The sequence below is a fragment of the Vanellus vanellus genome (assembly GCF_965231255.1).
Source record: "Vanellus vanellus genome assembly, chromosome: 1".
NCBI classification, from domain to species: domain Eukaryota; kingdom Metazoa; phylum Chordata; class Aves; order Charadriiformes; family Charadriidae; genus Vanellus; species Vanellus vanellus.
This window is the reverse complement of record NC_138905.1, coordinates 33702863-33722324: the sequence shown is the minus strand read 5'-3', so window position 1 is coordinate 33722324 and position 19462 is coordinate 33702863. Positions and strand designations below refer to the sequence as shown.

The window sequence follows — 19462 nt, the reverse complement described above, 5'->3', positions numbered from 1 at the left end:
ATTACTGACTCCGAATCAAAAAATTCAGTAGGACCTAATTACAAAGCCTGTGTTGTTCTTGACAGTAGTCTATGTACTTAAAGGAAAGAACAACTTTTTGAATACTTTTAGCTGAAAAATGCCTATTTCATGCTCAAGCATCTCAAGGACCCCTGGGGAGATGCAGCTAACAGGGAGGAGGCAGGCACAAGAACTAGTTCTAATATGGAAATGAAAAGTTGAAGTAACTCTCAACTAAGTAATGCTCAAAGTAAGGCTTTACTAGTGTCTTGTGCAGTAGTGGTCCCAGTCTACTTCTAGCAGAGTTTTAAAAGAGCCCAAACAGACATTTGGGCCAACCAGAGATCATCAAAATGCAGCTTCTCAGACAACTCAAGCAACTACTGTGTTTAACCCTGTAGGTTTGTAATTATTCTGAACCATTTATAAACTTATCTTTTTTTTTTTTTTTAACTGGTCTTCATGTCCAGTCACAGGAGTGCTTCACACACACACACAAAAGGAAGAAAATACCTTCTGACATTTGTAATGTGTTTTATCCTTTTTCAGTGCTGTTGTGTCTTAACCCTGGTAGGCAGTTAAGCCCCACACAGCTGCTCTCTCACTCCTCACTGGTTGGATGGGGGACAGAATCAGAAAGATAAAAGTGAGAAAACTCATGGGTTAGGATAAAGGAATTTTAATAGTAGTGCAAAAGCTGCACCAACAAGGAGAGCAAAATAAGGAATTCATTCATTACCTCCCATCAACAGACAGGTGTTTATCCATCTCCAGGAAAGCGGGGCTCCATTACACATAACAGTTACTTGGGGAGGCAAATACCATTACTCCAGGCATCACCCTTCCTCCTTCTTCCCCCAGCTTTTATTGCTGAACACAATGTCATAAGGTCTGGGACATCCCTCTGGTCAGTTGGGGTCGGCTCTCTTGGCTGTGTGGCCTCCAAACCTCTTGTGCACCCCCGAGCTGCTCACTGGCTGGGCAGTGTGGGGAGCAGAAAAGGCCTTGATGCTGTATAAGCACTGTTCATAAATAAATAAAACATCCATGTGTTATCAACACTCTTTTAGTCGCAAGTCCGAAACCCTGCACCATACTAGCTACTATGAAGAAAATTAACTCTATCCCAAAATCAGTATAGTTACAGTACTTTCTTTAGTCACCGTCATTTATATTTTAAGTCCCTTTATAGCTAATATGAATACAAAGAGAAACTGCTATGTGCTTTAAATTTACTGGTCTGTTTTTCAGTATCCAGAAGCCCATTGAGCTACCAGCTAAGCTACACAAAACGCTCCCTTGAATCAAAAGGTTAAAAAATTTAGAAAAAAAGTTCACCAGATAATCCAAGGTCTTCAACTTTTCAATGAAATAATAACAATAGCAAAAGAATCAAAAAGCTTTTAGTGAAACTCTGCGTGTCAGCTGCAGAAAGAGCCTTAATTAGGTAGGAACTGATGATGGCATGCCTGTCTGAGAGTCCGTCTGTGCCACAGAAAGCACCAGGAGTTCTGTCAGGCTGATCCTCACAGAACTTTATTACTATGAAAAAAACCCAAACAGATGAATCCTAGTTACCAGTGTTATGGAATGACTTTGAACAATAGTAATCAAGTCCAGCTTTTTACTGTAGTTTTATGTTTTTAAAAGAACGTGACATATGGGAAATATTACTTTAGCCAATGTTGAGACAAGTGCTAGAATTTCTGTGTAAAATGATTACAGGATGGTTTTTTCAACTTGCATTTTTTTAAAGAAATGTTCATATTTCTTTTGAGATTTAAAGTTCTTACAGATATTTTTTTTTTTCTACACATGCAATCTGCAGAAAATATATGGAAAATGTACTCTCCATAAGCCTCCAATTGTGTGGAATGTCATACAAGTGGAGCCACGTTATACATGTATTGAGCCATAAGGACTACTTTGTTCTTGACTGTGGTCAAGCTTGAATGGAAGTAAGTCAAGCAGCAAGACAGTTGAGCGCAGTTGTACCTTCCCCAAGTAGGAGATTTAAGCCTTGGGAAGGTCACCATCAGAGCATCTCACAGAACAGAGTGGGCACCAAGCAGTGGGAGGACCATATTCCACAGATAGTGTGTAATAATGCGTTAGGATCTCCAAGAAGGAACACAGGCTTATGAAGGGCAAAATGCAACCTTGTAAGAAACGTGCTATAGGCTACATCCACTAAAAGGACACGGGTGGCTTCCAGAGCATAGAACGAGGCCTCGGTCCTGTACGAGTGAGAATTTGACGTTTCTTACTGATGATACAAAGCTGAAAGGAAGTAGTCAGGCAGGTGTCTTAGGTCAGTGTGTGCAATATGCAACTCTCTAAGGAAAACACTAATGGTGGGGATAAAGATCAATGCAAGACACCTCCCTGTAAGCTCTATTTAGATGCCTTCAGCCACCTGGGAGTCCCACTCAGGGATCTTCTATGGAACCTCTATTTTTTCATTCAAAGAACAGAGCAGGAGCTACGCTCTGTCCTAACAGAAAATTTAAAAGAGGCATCCCCCACTTCATATTGATTAAAGCTTTTGATTCAGCATTTGAGAGACTTGGTTTCCTTTCTTTGGTATTCATTCTCTTTACTGGAGGACAGGCAACCCTTATCTGCTTCTCAGGGGTCTCCAATGAGAAGCTGTATTGGAGAGGAGTAGCCTTCATTTCTCTTGCTGAAGGTGGGTCACTATCCCGTAAAGAGCACAGCTGAGCCTGCCTGCGTCTGGTGCTGAGGCAGTCTGGGTGGAAACAGTCCCTTTAAGAACTATTTTGATATATTATGTAAGGAACGAAGCCAGAATATGTCCAATTTCAGGAGAATACTGTACCTACAGAGTCATACGCCCTCCTGAACTTTCCATTGATGATCCTGGAGCATCTATGTCCAGGGTGAGTGCACTAGTTTTTTCATGTGTTAAAAAAAATTAGGATCATTTCTCTTTCTTTGGTTCTACTAACTATCATTTATCACCGTGTATTGTAGTGTGCCTCATTTACCTGCTGTGTGCTCAGTGTACCCAGAGCAATTGTTTGCCTTTTTTTCAACTTGTTAGTGGAAATAAAGGAAAAGCTGCTGGTCCTCCTTCTGGGTGTAAAAAGTGCTGAGCTGGTCGGTCTGTTAAAGGGATTGTGCATGTTTGTAGAATTAGAGTGTTCATCACCAAATGAACTTTTTAAGGTCGTTGACTGTGGCTCAGGGCAGCGGAGGTGCTTCTGTAACCGATACGTACGCAAGGCTTTAAGGATTACAATCCTGGAATTAGTTGCCTAAATTTTTATCAAGGTCCCATGGAAATTGCGAAAGGTCTGGTCCTTAGCGATGTTTAGGTTTCTCTTCCTCCCACTGCTGTTGGTGGGAGATGCTCACTGCAGCAGAGGTAAGAATCTGGTTGTGGGGAACCGTGCTGGAGCTGCTCCACGCAATTCCAGGAGACGCAGTACCCCAAGCACCTGGTTCTAGCAAAACTGCTTGGAGGCACTTCTTAGTTGGGTGGTTTACTTGTTTTTAAGTTTGAGCAATCACATTTAAGCAAAGGTTTACAGCTGCTTAATGTCTGTGCTTTTTTTAGCTTTAAAAGGTATCAGGATTTTTGATTCCTCCAGTGAAACAATAAACACACATTAACCTAATGAATTAAACTTCATTGTTCTTTTGTGACTTCAGTAAAAAAAAAAATCCAACGGAAAAAACAACAACTAAAAAATCCCAACAACTTTAAAAGCTCCTAAGTTGAACCCTGTAATGTTAGGACACCAGTGAATTACCTCTTGGACAATAAATTTTCTTTTTCAGTGTAAGATTTATTCAACAGGAGGTTTGGATAAATGGACACACAGGATTAGATCTGTAACTTGGTGAATATGTGAAAGAAGAAGACAGCAAATCCACACACAGAAATGCTGTCTCTGAATTTCTGGAAAACTTAGAGTTTGTAAGGATTTAATGCATTTAAGATTTTTCAACACAATCCCAACCTGTTGAACATGTCTTTTTACGTTGTTAAAGATAATATTAAATTAACATGGAGTGAAAAAACTTCCTGGAAAAAGTTATTTAAATGTGGATATTTTCTTGGTATGAGTTGGCAACATTCTCTAACGTTGTCTGTCACAGCAAGAAAAGAAAAAAAAAACAAACCAAACCAAATGAACAAACAAACCAACCCCCAAAACCTGGATGACTTGTTCAAAGTTACATTACTGGAAAGTTAAATTATATTTTTTATAATTAAACGAATTTTTAAATGCAAAACTATCTTTACAATAATTGAAAATAATTTCTGCCTACAGAATTTAAATATCTTTCTTTTGTGTTTCTGTGTTTACCATTAAGATAACAATAGGTTTCAGCTAGCTTGCGCCATCAAAGCTAAGCAGTATTTGAGTGAAAGAAAGTTTAAGTAGTATTTGAAATAACTGTTCATAAAGTCTCTGTTATTTTTAACATCCAAAGTGGTATTTTCCTTTCTGAACTCCCTCTTCAGCTTCCCATCTAAAATGATTGAAAATAAATTCCTGTATAACTGTACTCTAATTAAAAAATTCAGTATAACATCTTTATGAAAGGGAACAGCAAATGATCTCTTTATCCAGGCATTGCTCTGTAACTACTAGAAATACCTTACTGTTATAATAGGCTAACTTAAGACACAAATCTTCAATTTCTTTCTTTAGAAGAAAGAATAGAACAAATTATAAAGATTAAATTAAGACATTTAAATATAAAAGAGATATAACTCAGTTGAGTTTGGACCAACAAAGAGAAAAGAAAACATAACAACAAACCAACAACAACGAAAAAATCAGACCCAATTCTAACCTGTGTAGAAGTAAACATATAAAGCTGTATCTAGTGGGTAGAGATATTATCATAGAATGATTTGGGTTGGAAGGGACCTTAAAGGTCATCTAGTTGCAACCCCCCTGCCATGGGCAGGGACACCTTCCACTAGATCAGAAGATCTTTAGAAGACTGAGATGCAGGGTAGAAGACTTCTTTGCATATTCTATTGCTATTAGCGGCCATTAGCCCCATACAATAAATCTTATTTTTGTTGAGTAAAAGACACCTGCGCAAGCTGTATGAACAAATATGTATGTATGCTGAAAAGCGTCGTCTTGATACTTAATGTTGAGGACAATGAGAAATAAAGTGTGAGATTAGTCTGAGCAGCGGTAGCCCCATCTCCTGAAGTGGAGACTTCCTAGGACACCTTCTGTGGTTGCAGTTCTCAGTCTAGACCACCATCCCCAGAAGAATGAGAAGAGCTCTCTCTATCCAATAGCCCTCTGGAGCATAATTTATGCATCACAGGTGAAAGGCATTGAGGAAGGAGGGACATGTGATGTTTTCCTAACACATCATAAGAAGAGGTTAAGGATCTCTGTGCTTACATACTAATGAAGAATGAAAAGGAAGGCTCCTCAGAGTTTAGGGATCCTTTATGTCTACATTTTATGATTGAAATTCCTTAAAAATCTTTAACGGAGGGTAAAATCAGTTATCAAGATCATATCAGTGTATTAGTTTTCATGTGTAAATGTTATCTTGTCTGCTTTGATAATTAAACCCTCTGAATTCAGAGCTGTGTTTTCTGAAAGCCCATTATAATTATACGGTTTGCAGACTTTTAAGTTTTCTGAGCTACATTATTCATAGATAAAAGGAAAGAATGAATTTCATTTCAGGTAATTTCTGTTCTAGGAAGTATTTTCCTACCTTAAAGTAGTTTCTAAATTAGTGAAACTTAAATTGTAAAACTACATGAACAGTACTTTTAAAAGATAAATTTAAAGATTTTGCTGAGAGAAAAAGGATTTAATTTAGAAACAAATGTTCATATTTACTGGACTTGTATAGCAGACATATAAAAGGCAAGTTGTGACCGAATCAATACTCTTATCTTTTTGCAAACACAACTATAGCTGCTTAAGAGAAACATGCTGTTCATTGTATTGTGCGATAAATTAAATGTGTTGCTTTATTCTGCAAAGATTTAATTTGAAACACATTGCCAGTTTCAATTAAACCGCTAAGATTACACCTATAAATGTTTAAGGACGCAGAGGAATCCCTGTAGTATTTGAGGACAAGCGAGTCAGCAGAGACTCTGTTTAATGAAGTATAGTTATTGTGAAAAATGTTTCTTTCCTAGCAGGTTAATTTGTTATGGTTGCTTGTTCTATATTTTAAAAACTCTTCTCCAGCTGTTGGTCTCGGGCAAATATTTGCCAGGTTTTGTGCTGAAAGCTGGACGGTCTGAACTTCACTTCCTGCAAATAGAAGATACGTGTTTTTAAACATGCTTGATTACATTAGTGTGTAATGCTAGTGACATATATGACAATGTAAGAGAACAGGAAGAGAAATATCTTAGGTGCTTTGGGAGAAAGTCTATATTTAAATCCTTCATTTCACATCCACGTAGAAATTAAATTTTGATTTGAGTATTAATTCTCTGCCTGATTGTGTAGAAAATGTTTGTCCTGGTGTAGAATAATATACAGAGGAAATCCTAGAACAAATTAAGCACGTTCTTTTTCCGGGCAGAAAAGGAATTGACTCCATTGATCAAGACTTTTTGATAAGGTGATATAAAATAGGAAGATTAATGACAAGATTAAAATAATAATAATACTTAAGTGCTTACATTCAGAATGCTCATGATCCAAAATAAGTCAGCTGAGTAGCCACCTAATTTGGAAGTGCTTCAGGTGTTCCTTGTTTGACTGAAAATTCCCTTGGACCTGCAGCTCTGCTCTGCAGGTGAATAGGACAGCCCTCGTTTGAAGAATTAAACTCAAACCTCATGAAAGTCTCACGGCAGTCCAGGAATATAGCAGAGGAATGGCTGTTTCTCCAGAAGAGACCAATCTGTCAGACCTGCTCTAATCACAGCCTAGTGCGTACTGCCAGGGTGGGTTTCACAAAAGGTATCTGCAGCCCCACTGGTTTTGGGTTAGAGGGAAGGAGGGAGGGAGGTCCTAGAGCCAGTTGTGTCTATCCTAGCAACTTTCTGGAAGAAACAGAATACCAAGACGGCGGGGCAAGACCATGCCTCCAGGGTCGGCACCATAACCTACTCTATATCTTTTCTCTTGCCTCTTGGTCACATACAGCAAGATACCCAAAGCTCATGGAAGGGAAGTGCCAGAGCAAACGTGACTCTGCAGCCTAATAGCTGGAAACATGCATACCCATGATTTTTTATTTTCCTTTATTTAATGCTTATGATAAGCATCACGCTTACATGAAAATAGCAACGTACATACTAGAAACAGAAGGTTACTAGAGCTTGTTTTTGTGAGACTGTAATATTAAGCTGTCTCCTGCATGGATACGGATGGCTGAGCTCAGGTATTTGTGAATGGTGACATCAATGAATGAACAAGATGTGAGAGATGTTTGGCATCTGATCAGTAACGCTCAGTATGAGACAGCTTACCCAGAAATTTCGGATGTGTACAGTTGATGTTGTGTCATAATACACAAATTCCTGTAATCACGGAATCCGTTTTGGGAGAGGCCACAGCTTCTTCTGGTTTTCTTATTACTTTGAGAATTTTAGTGAAGTAATGAAATACACTTCTCTTTTCAGTGTTCTGTTTCCTGTGGAAAAGGTTTGAAGTTTCGTGATGTGCATTGTTTTAATAGCTTCCAAGCTAAAATAGAGGAAGGAAACTGCAGACATTTGAAAAAACCACGGATGTACAAAATATGTAGAGCTGGAAGATGTCCTGCTTGGAAGGCCAGCAGATGGAAAGAGGTATGTAAAATCTGCTCTAATTATGTTCTCTATGAGAGTACAAGACAAGATCATATTCATGACAGACTGCCTCAATGGAAATAATTGTCAGGAGGGTTTTTTTTAAATGCATGTGGCAATGAAATCTACAAATTAGAAAGTAGTTCATTATATTTTCTTTTTCTTTCTTTTAAGAGTAATTCAAAGTAAGTATCTGTGAAAACTGAAATTATTTGGTAATCTGAACCTTGAACTGGATAGGCAGTTAGAACTTTCCTCAATTTACCTGGTAAATTCAAAATAACAGTACATTTTTAAAGTTTAATTCTAACCTTCAGTGATAAATTCTGTAGTATCACTGTAATTGCTATCATAGTCTGAATATTGAAGTGAAGCCCGGTTTGCTGAGGAAGACAAGAAAAAGGGATCGTGGGCACAATACTGGCCTTTTCCCTGGTTGGGTCTTGTAAAAGATCTCTCACCTCGTTGTGAAATTGTGTGTAACTGAGCACATGGCAATATTTTGCATTTCATTCACTCTTTCAAGGTATAATTCCCCACATTGATAAAGTCACTTTCCACTCTCCACAATTTGGCCACACTCGGCAGAGCAGTATCTGGTTTATGATTAGGCTTGAGTCTTTAGGTGGGCTTTGGGTTCTGACTGGAGTAAAAGGGGGCTGTCTGTCTCAGCGAGCCTTAGTGTTATAGTGAAATACCTTTGGCCAGGAAGGAGGACAAGAAGCACGTGGCAGGAAGGATTTGAACCTTTTTAAGCTCAGTAGGATTCAAATTCCTTAGTCCTACCTGCAAAAGGAGAATTATCGTCAAAACATTTGGAAGATTTTTCTGACCTGGTATACTGAGATTTTTTTCTTTTATTTTAATATTTGCATTTTAAAACAACAGACGAGAGTGACAGTGTCTAATTAAAGGAATGATGCAAACTCAGAACTTAAACAGTTTGATCTTGCAAAAATGTAAACTTTTGCTTTGCGTATGCCTATTGTGATTGGTCCTACTGTGAATTAAGATAAGCAGATCTGTCTAGGTAACTCAGATGCATTTTTTTTCCATATTGCTTACAAATTTTGATTTAAATTGTAGTTTTACATTTTTAAACATAAATCTCTTCAGATACAATGAAACACTAGTATGGTAGGGGCTGTGAAATATGTATTTAAAATAATACCCTAAGAACTTGTACTAATGGCAACTGTACCACCTTCTGGGGACTGTCTCATTTCACGCCGACATAACTAATTTGGATCAATTCCAGTGTTCTGTATCCTGCGGAGTGGGGATTCAGCAAAGGGACATCTACTGTCAGCTGAAGGGCCTGGGTCAAGTGAGTGAAGCGATGTGTAATCGTGGTACCCGGCCTGCTGGCGAGAGGCACTGCGGGCTGCCTGCCTGCGTGCGGTACCAGTGGCTGGCAGATGAATGGGAAGATGTAAGTAAGGCTTTCAAAGTAAGGCTTTCAACTTGTATGAAGTAACTGAGTGATGTCACAAGTTTTCTTCTTTTTTTTTTTTTTTCTTTTTTTTTTTTTTAACATTTGGATGCATTTCTAATAGCTGTTATGTTGCACAGTGACAAGTGACCATGCTGGATATTTTGAAGGGACCTTTAAGATCATTGAGTCCAACCATCAACTTAACACGGCCAAAAGGACCTGGGGGTGCTGATTGACAAGAAGCTCAACATGAGCCAGCAATGTGTGATCGCAGCCCAGAAGGCCAACCGTATCCTGGGCTGCATCAAAAGAAGTGTGGTCAGCAGGTCAAGGGAGGTGATTCTGCCCCTCTACTCCACTCTCGTGAGACCCCACCTGGAGTACTGCATCCAGTTCTGGAGTCCCCAACATAAGAAGGACATGGCCCTGTTGGAGTGTGTCCAGAGGAGAGCCACGAGGATGATCCGAGGGCTGGAGCACCTCTCCTATGAGGAGAGGCTGAGAGAGTTGGGGCTGTTCAGCCTGGAGAAGAGAAGGCTCCAGGGACACCTTATAGCAACCTTCCAGTACTTAAAGGGGGCCTACAGGAAAGATGGGGAAGGACTTTTTACTAGGGCATGAAGTGATAGGACGAGGGGGGATGGCTTTAAACTGGAAGAGGGCAGGTTCAGATTAAACATTAGGAAGAAGTTTTTCACGTTGAGGGTGGTAAGGCACTGGAACTGGAGAGAGGTTGTTGAGGCCCCCCCCCCGGAGGCAACCTGGTCTAGTGGGAGGTGTCCCTGCCTATGGCAGGGGGGTTGGAACTTGATGATCTTCAAGGTCCTTTCCAACCTAAACCATTCTATGATTCTATGAAAACCACCACTAAACCATGTCCCTCAGCACCATGTCTACCCATCTTTTAAATACTTTGAGGGATGGCAATTCCACCACTTCCCTGGGCAGGCTGTGCCAATGCTTGATAACCCTTTCTGTGAAGAAATTTTTCCTAATATCCATCCTAAACCTCCTCTGGTGTAACTTGAGGCCATTTTTTTTGTCCTGTCACTTGTTACTAGGGAGAAGAGACTGACCCCCACCTGGCTACAACCTCCTGTCAGGTAGTTGTAGAGAGCGATAAGGTCTCCCCTCAGCTGCCTCTTCTCCAGGCTGAAAAACCCTAGTTCCCTCAGCTGCTCCTCATAAGACTTGTGCTTGAGGCCCCTCAGCAGCTTCGTTACCCTTCTCTGGACATGTTCCAGGACCTCAATGTCTTTCTTGTAGTAAGGGGCCCTCACTATGAATATGAAGCTGTTAAAATCAGGAATTAGTGGAAGTGGCTCAGAATGTCCTTTTAGCACAAATACAAACTTTCAGAGAAAGAGGGAGCATTTTCCTTTCCTGTCAAACATTTGTGTATTCCAGCTGGGTATTCAGAGCTCTCCACAACAAATGCATTCTGTTTCACTACATCTTCCGGCTAGTTCATAACTTCTTCCACATGGATATTGCTATTTGCTTGGAATTCCTGTGTGCAGTTCCAGTCTCTCACCAGATTCATATATAGCTCTGTACATCTAGTATTAATAGTAGTTCAAGTGTTTATCCATCTGTATTCCACTCGTGGTGCAGTAGGTCCTCCACGGAACGAGCAGTATTTTGCCCAGCTGTCTCAGCTCTGAGCGCTCGTGTGACGTTTCCTCGTCTCACCTGTCACAGCACAGCAGAAAAATTTCCAGATCTAGCGTTTCTCCAGTTTCTCTTGCAGCTGGGAGGCTGGTGGAGAGCAGCAGCCAGCATTCTCCTACCAAATATGCATTTTCATGCTAAAGAGAAGTATGTCTACAAGAGTAATGTATAAAGCATAATGAAAAGGATTCTTCTGCCTGGCCCCATTTCCTCATGACTGGGTTATTCCTTATGTGCCTAATATTCTGAGCTGCTCCATGCCATTAAAAGATCAGGTGTTTCTGTAAGTTACACCAGCCACCTGTATCCGCGCTCCATCCCCTGGTACAAGTCGAGGAAGTTCCCAAAAGGACAGAGCCAGGCTCTTTGCAGTGTTGTGTGGTGGGAAGGCAAGAGGCAACAGGAGTAAGGTGAAGCCAGAGATGTTCAAACTGGATGTTATGAAAAGCTTTTTCTCCACGAGGACAACTCAGGCAGTTGAACGGGCTGCCCAGGGAATTTGTGCAGCCTCCAGCCTTTTGATGTTTTCAAGACCTGACTGGATAAAGTTAGAGGTTTCCTCTAGCAGAGTTGCTTTAACCATACAACATCTATTTTTCGCACTTCAAGTTGCTTCTTTGAGTCAATAATAATAAAATTTGAACAATAGGCTTGATCTGTGTATTGGACCTTGGTGAGTCTTCTAATTGACTGTTGTTGGGTCCAAATTAGTGTTAAGTTAGGTTCAGGTCTGACTGTAATAGGTGGTGTTATTGATTATTGCCTCCGCTGAGACTGGAGTTTGTGTCTTTGAGCCTTCCTTCTTTACCACAGCAAGTTCCAACAGGTTGGTTAAGGCACCTGCAGCTGTGATGTGCTGGTGACGTGTGTTACTTAGCTTGTACCTCCACTTTTCTGGATTCCAGTGGCAGCAGGGTTCTCATCCTATCCTGGCAGAATTGCGACAACTCTCCATCCCACCAACTTGCCATGGGGAGAAGTCTGAGGACACTCAGGGCAAAGACAGATACCGCAGCCCAAAGCTGCCACTGGCTTCATTAATAAGCAGTTTTGTTTTCTTTTCTTTTATGGGCGTAATATCACGTACATGCTTCCAAGGATTCTTTTTGCTTTGCTTTGAAGACCACTTTATTCCTTTTCTATTTCACTGAAATCCTTTTTTGGCTTTTCCCTTTTCATACAGAAAAGCTTTTACACTCAACCTGACATTTTCCTTTTCTTCTTTGTCTCCCCCAACAGTTACAGTGTCATGTCATTATATGCTATTGTTTTTTCAGCTGTTTAGAGGTACCTGAACTTTGAAAACAAAGTAAAGGATTTTGATTCAGCGAGTAGTTCAGTCTGACACTGATAGCAGGTGTCATAAAGGGTGTTGCTGTCTGGGTTTTACTGCTGCGTGGCAATCGGCAAATAACTTTGTTCTGTAAATGGCTAGTTTAAGTACAAAAACCGTGACTGTTTTTCTCGCTCTTAGTGCTCAGCCTCATATAGGAGAAAGGAAATATACCGGAAGGTTAAGTGCGTGGCTGGAAACCAGCTCCAAGTGGATGAAAGCTTCTGTGATCCTGCGACAAAGCCTCCCTCAACCAAAAACTGCAGGATGGCTCCCTCGAAATATGTTGTGCTTACAGGAGAACTGTCACAGGTAAACTAATTATGCTGCTAGCACATCTTATATATAACTTTACATTTAAGAATGTTATACTGCTGTAAAACATCCATTATGTGTGCAGAGCAAAAAAACCCCAAACGGATATTTTCATCTGAGCATGGGTGGCTAAACTTTCTCCATGTTGAACCTTCCAATCAGCCATGATTTATTGTAGTCTTCTGGAAGCCCCCCGGGGACCTCTGAACACCTGCCCCTCAACAGGATTGCTTTGCTGGTTCCCAGGGAAGTCTCTTGCGCACTGATCTCCCTGAAGTAGACGAAAATCTTTTCCTTGATTTCAGTGAAGTGATGGATCAGTGCTTTTTTGACTCTTGCACACCTGTGCTCCCTGTGTGTGTACTGTAGCTGAGAGGGGACTGTGCTGGACCCTCTGTGAGCTCTGAGAAGAGGGCAGCGTGGGACTTCCCATCTCCTTGCACGCATTAACTACTGTAGACCTTCGCTTCTGCATGCTGACCAACCGGCCCCGAGGTGGCACGCGTCGGATTACAGGCTTTTGCCGAAACGAGGATCAGAGCTGATTTACCTGTAATTGCAATGCTGCAGAGAGGTTGTTGCGCAGCAATAATGCCTGTGCTTGGGGATTTTCTTTCAGTGCTCAGCCAGCTGTGGGTTCGGTTACTGGCAAAGGATCACGTATTGTGTTGGAATTCATTCTGTTCAAAATCAACACCCCCACGGCCTTCGAACTGTAACGTACCGAGAATGCCCAGTAGAGCCATCCCCATACATTTACAAATGTAATATCAAAGGATGTTCACAAGCAGCTACCTGGAGGGTGGGCAAGTGGAGCAAGGTGAGTACAGATGCGCAATATATGCACAAATAACTGCCAAGACTACTTTGCTGACATAATTCTGTTAATTATTTACTACCTTCTAAACTGACTCTTGACGGCTATCCACATCTAGTGCTCAGTGTCTTGCGGAGTGGGGGTAAAGGAGAGAACCGTGGAATGCATGTCTGAAAGTGGCTTATCCAGTGACTTGTGCCTGCCACGCTTAAAACCAGATGCCAGAAAGATCTGCCGTGAGGAAGAATGTAAGTGACAGCCGCAATTTTTGGCTGAACTTAATGTTTTCCCAGATTATTTATATAAAAACTATAAATGTATTTGGAGCACAATTATGCAAAGCTAAGTTCTAAAATTAAGCTCTATTTGTGAGATTTTAATATGCTTTAATCATTCATTTTGAAGGTGAAATTTTTACCACCTGCAAAGATATCCAGATTAAAAAAGGGATTAGAAAGGATGGTGAATACCCTCTTAACATTAAGGGAAGGATGATAAAGGTACTGTTAATATTTATGAGTTTTTATGAGCACATATTTTTATGAAATGATACGTTTCTAATAAAGGTTTTATTAAAGGGTTGTATTTTCTCTTGCAGATTTATTGCTCAGGCATGCACTTAGAGAATCCCAAAGAATATTTGACATTGGTAAAAGGCGAAGCAGACAACTTTTCTGAAGTATATGGATACAGGTACAAAAGTGGTTCTGTAACTTCATGAAGTGCATTTATTTATTCCAAAATGAAAGAATAAAATAATACTTAGTTTTGTGAGAACAGATGAGTAGAATTTTTTTTCCTTGATTTTCTGTTTTGAATATCCAGGTACAAGAACACAGAAATGTAGAAATGTGAATACTTCCAGGCTGAAATTGTGTTAATTGCACTAAATGATTTTTAAAATTTTCTCTCTTGACTTTAGTAGAAATGGTGTAGAAATGAGTGTTTCAGCTGAGCCAAGATTAATAGCTGAGCTTCTTGTTCAGTAACTGTTGTTTAATATTTTTTTATGCAGCATTATGCAATGCAATTATTTTTCACTACGATGCTATGTTATGGAGAAATGCCAAAAGGAAAACTAAATCTTTGCTATTCTCCAGGCTGCAGAATCCATATGAATGTCCTTTCAATGGAAGCAGAAGGCAAGACTGTGCCTGTCGAAATGATTACCTTGCAGCTGGCTTCACAGTTTTTAGCAAAATAAGATTTGATGTAGCCTCCATGCAAATAAAAAGTAAGCATTTTGGCAGTTTTAGTCAGTGTGAGCATTCTATTGAAATTGCACTCATTGTGATTATGAAATTATCATTTCACCTAATTATAGATCCAATTATGCCATTTTTGGACAAACAATATTCTCATTTCCTTTGGGAATTCAGTGGGAATTTCAAAGGGGAAAAACCACTACTACTTCCCTCGTTAGTTTGTCCCAGGTGGTCGAGTGGCATGAATCTTGCAGATTCATATTTCACCTGTGAACTAACTTCAGTTTCTAAGGTTTTGTTCCCATGATTCCATTTCCTTTTAGTCCCTGGCATGTTTTTCAAGAGAATGTCTTCCTATGCTGTAGTTAGTCACGTCTCAGACCTCGATAGACTTATGAAATGGGCAGGGAATCTTGCAGCACCTTCAAGCCTCTGCCTGAAGGTGGCAAGGGGACCCACGACCAGCTCACTTGGAGCTGCATCCAAGTGCGTGTCCATCCTCCTCCTAACCCCCTCCTGTCCGAGAAAGGAAACTGGGCTCATGGTTTGGTTTGATGTTGCATTAACCAAAATGGTTAATGTAGTTTGTGGAAAACAAACAAACAAACAAACAAACAAACAAACAAAAAAAAAAACACAACAAAAAAAACACCACCCCCCCCAAAACCCCTCAAACAAACAACAAACAAAAAAGCCCACCCAAAACAAACCAACCCCCCCATGTTAATGCCTTTTTGCACCATTTTCGCATGACCTTCTACAGCAGCAGTTTCAACGTTGAGTAATTTTCTGTTTTCTAGCCACAGATTTTCTTTTTGCTCGGACTATAGTTGGGAGGGCTGTTCCCTTTGCTACAGCTGGAGATTGCTACAGTGCTGCCAGATGTCCACAGGTATTTATGATTTTTTTTATCACCTTGAAAAGAGCACGTAAGGACGGGGGGGAGATCTGTGTGACTGATTTAGAGCTGTAAGGTTCTAAACCAATCTCCTGTTCTGTCTAGTCTGTGTACTACATTAATAAGTATTTTTTTCTTACTCTTTTTCTCTCCCATTCCATCATTTCCACCCCGCCCTGTTTTTCCCTCAAATGTTTACTCCACATTTTCCTTCTGGGCTCCATGTATGTATAACTTTCTATGTATTTAATGTATTGCTCTCCCTCCCTCTGGATGTGCTGTATCCTTTGTTTCCCCTAATCCTTTCTCCATTTTTGTTCTCCTTCAGTGACCTTTCCTTTTCGATAATCCTGCAGAATTTTTGTCTTTTCTGTTTCTCTCTGAACTCTTCATATCTTTGATGACCACCAGAGGAAATCAATCCTCTTTAGCAGCATAATTTGAAATTAGACATCCACTGGTGTGTCTCCGTTAGTGTTTGTTTGAATTGGATGGTGATTTTTAAGTTAATCTCTGCATTGTCCCAGTTTACTGTTTGTTGGTTCACGTCACAGAGCAGTCTTGGAAGACCAGGATGCCTTCTGGATGAAAGTAAATCAAACAGTGAGCTCCAGAAGAAGGATCTTAATGCACTCTAACTGCTAATGAGGATTCAGTCTATGGGACTTGAGGAGAGTCAGTCGAAAGTAAAACCTCCATCTGTGTACTGTGTACAGACATTGGGCTCTCTGACCCGACATTTTCGCTCTACAGACCCGCTCATACTGCGGTGTCCTTCTTGCTAATGCAGCCATAGCCCTAGTCTGAACTAGCCAACCGAGGCTGCCTTTGGAGTCCGTGGGCAGAAATGAGATTCCCTAGAAAACAGTTCAGCTAATCTTAACGTATTAGACGCCTCAGGATGAGGTATACTGTCCTTTGGAAGTGCATATTTCTTTTCATTGATTATAAAGGGAGTTAAGATCAATTAGCTCAGACTTGCATGGGGGTGAATCCGCATTGTCCATCTATCCTAGGTGCTTAAACTTAAGACCGGCTGTGTAGGTGGACACATTCAAGGGCAGCTAGAGACAATTTATGTACAATTTAGGTACAAATGAAGTGCCTAAATTAGGCGGGCTGAACCCCTGGCAAGAAAACAGTTGGAGTTCATTATAAGATTGGATACCTTCAACCTGCAGACTCTTTGGGCTTAGTAGAATACACATCTACGTGCCATCTGTAACTTCTGTTAGGAAGTCATTCCGCTCACGTGGTTTTTGCACCGGCACATTTCTGTCTGTAAGATCTGCACTGAAACTAACACTTTTAATGTAGTAAAAAGGCCTCTGTTCCTGCGCTCGCAATCCTTTAAATCTGTTCCTGGCCTTGAGTATGCTGCATGACGTGACAGACAGCTGTTAAGCTGCTGTTACAATTGTACGTAGCACTTCTCATTTAATTTTGCAAAATGATGTCACTGTGAATGAAGTTACTTTGGGCCTGTTAATTGTGGAAAGCATTCCACACCGCTTGTATGAATTTCCTCCAGATGCTTTATCCGTTGAATGGAAATCTTCCACTTTTTGGGCACTTGAAGAACAACCTACCCTTTCCATACGAGCTTATGTGAGCTCATCCCGAGTACGAGAGTGCTATAAACACAGCAATTTTACACAGAAGTGCTCTCAACACAAATCTGCCATACTGAACGACATAAGATGGAATTTTTGTGAAAGAATTTTAGTGAATCACAAGAATAAAGGCTGAATGCTGTATTTCTATGCATGCACACGTACATATACCCATACAAATTTATATTAAAAAAAAATATATCTGACTATGATGGTATTAAGCAATAAAATACAGAAGCTACCATATGTAATAGAAATGTTATCTTTGCGAAAGCTTTGATTGCAGGACTTAGGCAATTTTAACTAGGTCTGAATACAGGGATTCAGGCCCTCAGTGAATTGTATGGAGGTGTGCAGGAGTTTTCTGATTGTAGGGCTGCCTAAACCGACCATTAGGCTCTTTGTGGAGGTAGTACTTCTTTCCAACACGTTGCACTTCTGTGTGAATGCAATTTAATCATTATACGTACCCCAGTTTGTTTGCCAAGGCAGTGCAGTCTGTTGCTTTTAATATATTTCTTATGTGAACTGACTCTGTTTTAAAGCTAGTTTTCAGAGTAGTATTCACGTAGCGTATATTTTAGAATCAATAAACTGTTTTGAATGGTTTGTATTGCAAAACATTCCATTTAGCCACGGATTTATTTATTTTTAACCTCCACTTATGTTCATGTTCAATTATGTTAATTGGTATATTGAAAAAGAAAGAGAAGATGATGATGATACTTGAGCAGAGTGCTTGCAAAAATTTGAAAATTCGATGGCTAAGAATTTAGCCTGATTTGACTGTAATTTCCAGGTAACAGTAGGTCCTGACCACGTTATTTCCAAAGAGTCCAGGCACTTAAAAAAACCCAACAAAACAGTCTTTCAAGAAAGCCAGCCTCATTCTTGCATGTTGCAAGTCCATACTTTTTGTAAATTTAAATTTAGTATCTAGCAAGGAGGCTAAAATAACTTGAATTGTCTGATGTTAGTTCTGTATTCAGACAGATGCTACAGATCAGCTGATGCACAAACTACTTACTGCTTGTTCACGTGTCTATGTCCTGACTGTCCAAAAAAAGGGTACAATGCAGTGTCACTAACCCAGGTTGAGTAGACACCTTTGACTACTTAATGTCTAGATATATGGTAAGTGATATGTGTAGATATGCCAATGTAGAGTGTGTTAGTGTTTTGAACTCTGTATATCAGTCCTGTATTTTACCTTTTTTTTTTTTTTTTTTTTGGTTAGGGACAATTCAGCATTAATTTGGCTGGTACAGGTCTGAGATTATCCAGTACAGTGAGGTGGATTGCTCAGGGCAACTATGCAACTGCTGACATACACAGATCCCACGTAAGTCAATGTTGTTTTCCTTTACCTGCTCTTATGGCTTGGAATATTATACATCCAGAGGTGCAAGTGATGACTTTCTAGTGAAAGCTAGTTGTGAATCAAAAATAGTGCTCAAGGTCTCTGACCCATCTAAGTCTCTTCCAGATGTAATGTGAAAACTGTGTTTAATCACACCACCCAGAAGCTAATCCAGATCAACACTGCCTGCCCACCCTTCTCTTACTGTATTTTAAGAGCCTATTGTTATATTCATCAGGTTTATTAAAAGTTTTGAAGGCACCTAATAATACATTTTTAAAAAAACCCCAACACAATGCCCCCCAAAACCACATTTTATTAAAGATACCCTACTACAGAGGATCCTTACAGATTGCTTGCCTCCATCTTGATTTGTGTGGGAAACCAAAAGACCAGATGAAAAATAGTAAACGTGCGCAATTTAAGACAACATTGGACGGTAAGCTGGGAAAGAAGATCTATGGAGATACTGATAAATGATGTCTGTGTCCGTTTTGCTAATTTGATGATGTCTCTTGATTTAGTCTTTGTAGGTACGATTTGTCACAGGTCTGTTGTGTACAAACCTCAAGGAGTTTTTGTACGACTGTGATTTCAATTGCTTTTCTTGATTGGCTGTTCTCTTTGTCTGATTCCCAGGATGGTACTAAAATATATGGAAGATGTGGAGGATTTTGTGGAAAATGTATTCCTAACACAATTATTGGTCTCCAACTTCAAATACAGTGAGAACTTTGATGTGGTAAGAGCTTCCAAGCAGGGACATCTGCTGTTTAGGTGCAAATTGTAGGTGCTGTGTATATATATATTTTAATTCTTTCATCTCTGTAATGCTCATTACTATAACGCTCACTACTAAGAATTCCTGGTTTGTTCAGTGTGTTTATTCAGGGATGTATTATCTGTTTGTGGGCCAGCAAGTGCATAAATCACAATCATAATCCTGCAGGTTTTAATGGAGAGGCTTTCATTCAATGTACAGTATATATTAACAAGTAAATTGCCTTGAGGTTACTACCATGAGTAACACTAAATTGT

The 19462-nt window shown here is 40.0% G+C and overlaps 1 protein-coding gene across 1 annotated transcript in view; it reads left to right on the top strand.

Moving 5' to 3' along the window:
* Positions 1–19153, top strand: part of ADAMTS20 (ADAM metallopeptidase with thrombospondin type 1 motif 20) — a gene marked incomplete at both ends in the record, with an annotated part of 95778 nt that extends 76625 nt beyond the window's left edge. The window contains 11 exons of the mRNA XM_082498477.1: positions 7610–7777; positions 9036–9209; positions 12358–12528; positions 13151–13351; positions 13467–13596; positions 13754–13848; positions 13947–14041; positions 14449–14582; positions 15354–15445; positions 18302–18406; positions 19064–19153. Of these exons, the coding sequence (XP_082354603.1) occupies positions 7610–7777; positions 9036–9209; positions 12358–12528; positions 13151–13351; positions 13467–13596; positions 13754–13848; positions 13947–14041; positions 14449–14582; positions 15354–15445; positions 18302–18406; positions 19064–19153 (1455 nt within the window). The remainder of the gene's footprint in view (positions 1–7609; positions 7778–9035; positions 9210–12357; positions 12529–13150; positions 13352–13466; positions 13597–13753; positions 13849–13946; positions 14042–14448; positions 14583–15353; positions 15446–18301; positions 18407–19063) is intronic.
* Between the last annotated feature and the right edge of the window lie 309 nt (positions 19154–19462).